At 40.5% G+C, this 6,000-nt stretch overlaps 1 protein-coding gene across 4 annotated transcripts in view; it reads left to right on the forward strand.

Annotated features, from left to right (window-relative positions):
• FARP1 (FERM, ARH/RhoGEF and pleckstrin domain protein 1) overlaps positions 1-4,479 on the forward strand; it is a 217,510-nt gene extending 213,031 nt beyond the window's left edge. For all 4 annotated transcript variants that reach the window (XM_050890909.1, XM_050890915.1, XM_050890923.1 and 1 more), the window contains exons 25-27: positions 1,046-1,153; positions 2,239-2,390; positions 3,532-4,479. In XM_050890909.1, the coding sequence (XP_050746866.1) occupies positions 1,046-1,153; positions 2,239-2,390; positions 3,532-3,613 (342 nt within the window). In that variant the 3' untranslated portion in view covers positions 3,614-4,479. The remainder of the gene's footprint in view (positions 1-1,045; positions 1,154-2,238; positions 2,391-3,531) is intronic.
• The last annotated feature ends 1,521 nt before the right edge of the window (positions 4,480-6,000 follow it).

A 6,000-nucleotide genomic window follows, 5' to 3' on the forward strand; every position in this document is an offset into this window, starting at 1 on the left:
TGTACTTCCCTACCTGCTGGACTGATCAGTGATCAGCGGCCTGTTTCCATTTCATATGTCTGCTGGTACCGAATGCAAAGCCTGTCCTTTTATGATATCCTCCAGAGTAATGAGGTAACAGAAAATTAAGGAGTATACCTGTAACTTAGGGCAAGGAGGCAGAAGTCCAGATACAAAGAATGGGATGATTTAAAGCAAAGGCTTTAATGTATATCCAAGACTGGTGCAAACAGAACATTTTCAAGAATGTTTCGTTTGTAGTAGATACATCAGGACCACCAGACTTTGACTATTAAGCTTTACTGATTAAGTGATTAGCTTCTGCGTTATATAATGAGAATGATGTAAATAGCTGTTTTGATCCAGGTGAGAGCCCTTACAAGGAATGGGAAGTAATTAATAATGCACTGAGAACTCCCCTTCATTTGCAAGGCACAATGATGCTGGACTCTACATCTTCACACAGTGAAGAGTAGTTTCTTCTGCCAGCCGTTAAATACTTGTACCTGGTTACGGCTTCCTCCTTTTTGCTAAAATATCCAAAATCCAGCTAAGAATAAGGTTAACAGTCCTTGCTTTTGAAATCTTTGAAAAGTTACCATATGAACTCACTGGGTACTGAGAGCTCAACCTCTATCTGCAATTCTAAAGTATGTCATAACTTTCCTTTACATCACAAATTCATGTCAGATTTTCTGTTTCCATTATTCTATTTAAGTATCATTTGAAAAGAACAAAGACAAGACTAGGATAACAAGACTAATGTTTAGTAATATATTACTGAAAGCCACCTCAATTAAAAAAAAAAAAAAAGTGTAGTACCTTGAAGTTTTTGGAAGTACCCAGCTACAAACAAAAAAAATGTTACATAAAGTACTACTTAGTAGTAGAAAAAATGAAAAAGAAAAATACGTCCATTCAACCAAAACATTTTCACATACAACAAGGTTGCACACAACCAGATAAAAGCAGATAGTTTTTCTTACGATAATTAAACCGCCAGTACCTTTCACTGTTTTATTTGGCTACTTTTGGTCTGTTTCAGAACCAGCTGTCTGGAAATCTCCTAAGAAAATTCAAAAACAGCAACGGGTGGCAGAAGCTTTGGGTGGTGTTCACCAACTTCTGTATGTTCTTCTATAAATCGCACCAGGTAACAGGCTGCCCAAAGTGTGTGTGGCTGGGGAAGACATTTTGTTTTTTTCAAAGCAGCGGCAGAGAGAAAAGCGGGCACCGGTCGCGGATGCTGTAGGCGAGAGAAGCAAGTGCGCTGGCCACGGCTACGCAGCCTTTACTGCCGCTGGAACACGGCGCAGAGCCTGTTCTCAGTCTTGTCAGTTGAAGAACTCGGGCTTGTTTCCTGAAACTTTCAACAGTCACACTGCATATCATCCCTAAAAAGTACGATGGATATCACTACTGCTCAGAGATTGTGGTGCGAGTTTAAACAAGAGTTTTCCCTTGTACAAATTCTAGATTATTACAATTAAAAACTTAATACTGACTTAGACACTTGCTGAAGTCAAACGAGGGAGAACAGCGGCCAATGATTAATCCATCTGAGCAAACACTGCACTGCAGAAGTAGGCTTTTCCTGTCTAGAATCTGTTGGACTTTTGAATCTCTGTGTTCGAGCAGGGCGTAAGCACAAAAGAATTCCAATTGCTACGTTGTCTTTTCATTGCTATAGAAATCCTTAACGATAGAGTTTCTGCACTAAAAAGAAAAGAATGGATTGTAGGATATTCTACACATAAGCAGGATAATGGAATTACTTGTTCATACATGTCAGACTAAGTAAAAGGACTTACTTAAGCAATGAGTCCTGCAGGGTGGCCGTTACATTTCTAAAGGAGTAGGTGTTTGTAAGCCTAGGATGAACACGCGTGGTGCCCTGCCAATGCCAAATGATGGCGCTTTGTGTTCGTCAATTTGAAAGTTGTGAAAGTCCAAGATTTCAGACAACATTATGAGGAACATTTCAGACATTATGAGGAAATACTGATAGGATCAGCCTGCAGCAGATCCTTATGAGAAGGATCTGTAAAGATGGGCAAGCTGAAACTACCAGCCAATTAAATTCATTGCGATTGTATAAAGCTGATATTGTTTTCCACACACGTGTGGAAATGCGATGATGACCTTTAAATGAGTGCGTATCTATCTTCCATTTTACTTATGTGCTCTCCTTCCTTAAGGGCATTTGATCTCACAGGATTTTCCATCATTTCTTTTCAGGACAATCATCCTTTAGCCAGCCTTCCTTTATTGGGATATTCACTTACCATTCCTTCCGAATCTGAAAACATTCACAAAGATTATGTGTTCAAGCTACATTTCAAATCCCACGTGTACTACTTCAGGGCTGAAAGTGAATACACATTTGAAAGGTAAGTCGGTCTTCCGTGAGAGGCAATTTTGTAAAATTTTTGGTTTTTCCGAACAAGGTTAGTAGATGCAAAGTTTCGTAAATTGATTCAGTAATACAGGCAAGTAGTTCAGCCCAACTAGAGAAAGAACCCTTTAAAACTTTAAAAGACATTTTAAACGTGAGAATGCTAGAACCGAGTGGTTGGTTTTGGTAATGTGGTAGCTGTAATAGTAATCACTACAAAACCTGTGTTATGTACAGGAATTACCCAGTCAAAACTGATCAGACTGGCTGCACGGGGAGCTCTGTGTCTCAGACTTCAGGAAGCATGTAAACAGATCACCGGACTTTTCAGTAGCTCTTCAGAGTAACTTCACTCCCTCTAGTACAACTGGATGGAAAATCCACACCTGAAATAAAATTCTCATTTTTCACAGGAGCGGCTGTTCTTACTATGTATTTATGCCACTTCAGCGTGTAATTTTTATACCTCCCGCTGAATTTCAGATACATGGAGAACCAGGAAACAGGCACTACTGCTCCTGAATTGTGGTTTGAGGCTGTTCATACTGGGAACTAATTTAGCTCTTTTATACGAAGCATTAACATGTCAAAAATCTTACTGTCCTCTCTTACTGAGGAAAGCTATTATCAAGTTTTAGCCATGTCAGTCTAAAACTATAAATAAGGCAAATTGTGGGAAAGAGGTGATTAAATAAATGAGTACAATCAGAAAAAAGACAAAAGCCCTTTCTTAGTTGTAGGACAAAGAAGTAGGAACTGCAGCTGAATTACATTTTTTCACTCTAGAATTAAGAGTGGTTGATCTCAACTGCTCATCACTTGGACCATCTAGGAGAAAAAGAGAGATTTGGTGTCTGCAGAACGAGTAAAAGCACTACGAAGTTCATGAATTTTGGGTCCCGTCCCCCCTGTTTATCCTCTCTAAACCTCCTTTCATATATGTGTTTGGCAGTCATTTGGATCTAAAGCCTCTCGACTTCGGATAGACTTAGGAGACAAGTAGCAAGCAAGATGCTGCCGTAGGCACTGAAAAGAAAACTGTGTACAACTAATAGCGCAGACGAAATCTTTCAAGAAATCTTTCCTTGGGAATTGACCGTTCTTTTGTTTGTGTCTCTCCCCGTACCTCCTCACAGATGGATGGAAGTGATCCGAAGTGCCACCAGCTCTGCCTCACGCACTCGAGCTCTGAGTCATAAAGAGCCTCACGCCTATTGATGGCTAAGCAAGCCGCCATGTTGATTGTCCAGCAGCTGCTGATTTTCTAGAGGACATTTGAAACTCTTTTCTCCCTCCAAGTTTAGTAAAAATTACAATTTGGTAAAAGAAAAGAAAAATTAAGTATGGTTTTGCAGAAACTTTCACAATTCCTCAGCAAAACTGTTTAAGTTCTCCGTGTGTCCAAACTAGCTTACCATCATCCCAGTGGCTGCGTTTCGTTTCATGTCTTGTATTTTGTCATTCTGTGCTGTTTTTAGCTTGTGCCAGTATTAAAATATTGTCCTTATTAGAGTGCCAAATGCCAAAAGACATTTTGTTGCCTCAAAGATTGCACCTAAAAAAAAAAAGACGCCTTCACAATCTGAAAACTTTCTCCTCTGAGGCAAACGCTATTTCTTCTCTTTTCATAAAAATATATTATTTTTTTTTTACCATGTTAATCTGTAGACTGCTGGATTTTTAAATGTAGATGGACTTTCACAGTATAGAATATAATTATATATACAGCAAGCAGTCTCACAGGAATGAGATGATAACTTTCAGATTTCATTTTTTTCCCCAGTCTTTCTACATTTAATCAGCAAGGAATTACTAATTTTCTATCTTTAACAAGGAAACAGTTTACAGCTCATTCTCATTTCCCTTTGGGGTTATAAATCCACGTGGTATAAATAAAGTATAGGATTCTTATCTAACCATTTTCTTGGTGCAAGTTGACCAAATCGTTCATCTGTTGGCTCTGAAAAGTGAATACTACTTGCAAGATGAAAAATTTTTAAAATAATCCAGTGCAATATTATTTGGGCTGTTAATGTACTGTGAATGGTATATACAAGAAGAAATTAAAGGCTGTGGTGACATTCTGCTGTTTGTTTTACAAACTTGAAAGAAAACCTCTATGCTACGAGAACCGCAGCTCTTTGTGATTGATTTGTAGAGTGTTTCGGTAACTAAATGGCTCTAAGCTGGGGGTACTACTGAAGCCCCAAGTTTTCATCCTGCCTGCTACGCATCTTAGTGTGACTTTCAGTTTCTTGTTGGAATTTCAGTCTGTCCCTCTCCCCCCCAGTGCTCAGTACACAGAGAGCGACAGATACAACCGGCAGCGGAAACACCCATTTCGTATACCTGACTTGGACCTGAGCTAACACCGTATTTTGGGTAAGCTGTTGGCCCACGCGGAAGGCTGGCAGCACTACGTCTGCTACGCTTAGATGCTTTTCCTTCTGTTTTAAGAAACACTTCGTCACGAGGGTGACGTAAAACTTCCATTAACAGAAGTTCAACATGCTGGAAACACATTATCAGCATTACGGGCCTTTGAGGAAACACAGTGCTAGGCAGAGGGGGCCTGAATATAGATACGGGAGATGAAGCTGGGACAATTCTACCCCTACTTTTTCTTTGTCTAGCTATTCACTTTGTTAATGGCTTACCTATGTGCGATGTACAGAATGGCTTACAGCTTTGCTCACAACAAAAGGGAATAAAATACCTCACAATGCTATCATCCATATTCCTGTTTCAAGACAGTAAAGCCTCCTTTCTGTTCCCCGCCCCTGCCAAACAAAGATACATGTGTATCTCCATCCAAGAAGAGGGTGGGCTCCTGACCCCTTACGACAAGCAGCAGTGCCCATGGCCAAATCCAAGCCAACCTGACAGGGAAACAAGTATTTCAGCATGCTTCCTTCAGCTGTGTGGAAACCTTCAAAGCCCTGGGCAGGTAACTTGTTGCAGTTGCTTTTTTCCTTAGCTATTTATTTCCCCTGACTATCAGTACGGATATAATTCTCACATCTACCCTACGGCATCGCCTCTATCCGTTTATGACATAATGGAGGACAAACTTAGAAAGTCGGTAGGAAAACCTGAAGAACTTTTTCCCAGTGGCAGGTCCCACTGGCTTGCCCGTTCCAAGCCTGTGACCCTGCTCTGTAGGGCCAAAGCAAGTGAATTCAACAACCTCAGCGAACCAATAATGTACAGGAACCATAGTGCTTCAGGACTGACCAGGGACATGAACGATGAGCTTTACAATGATGAAAAGGGGAAATAACTCGGCATAGATTAACAGCAACCCACAGCAGCCTACGGGCTTGGGAAAACAAAAGCTGAAGAAGAAACAACACACTGTGGTGCTATGAAGTGCAGTAAAGGGCTACAGACCTTACCCCCCCCCCCCCCAAAAATCATTACTGAGCTGTAAAATAGTATCTATCTGCAAAACCTTACAAGCTCTACTTCAGCATCAGAACAGTAAGGAAACCCAAGCCACCATTGAACCTACTAATGCAGGAGCGTTAATAGCTCCACTCTACAATTGTAAGATTATCTGCAACTATGTAAATATTTATGTGATGCCTAGCCAACCTCCCCTCCCA

This window comes from Gymnogyps californianus, chromosome 1, assembly GCF_018139145.2.
Source record: "Gymnogyps californianus isolate 813 chromosome 1, ASM1813914v2, whole genome shotgun sequence".
In the NCBI taxonomy this organism is placed as follows: Eukaryota; Metazoa; Chordata; class Aves; order Accipitriformes; family Cathartidae; genus Gymnogyps; species Gymnogyps californianus.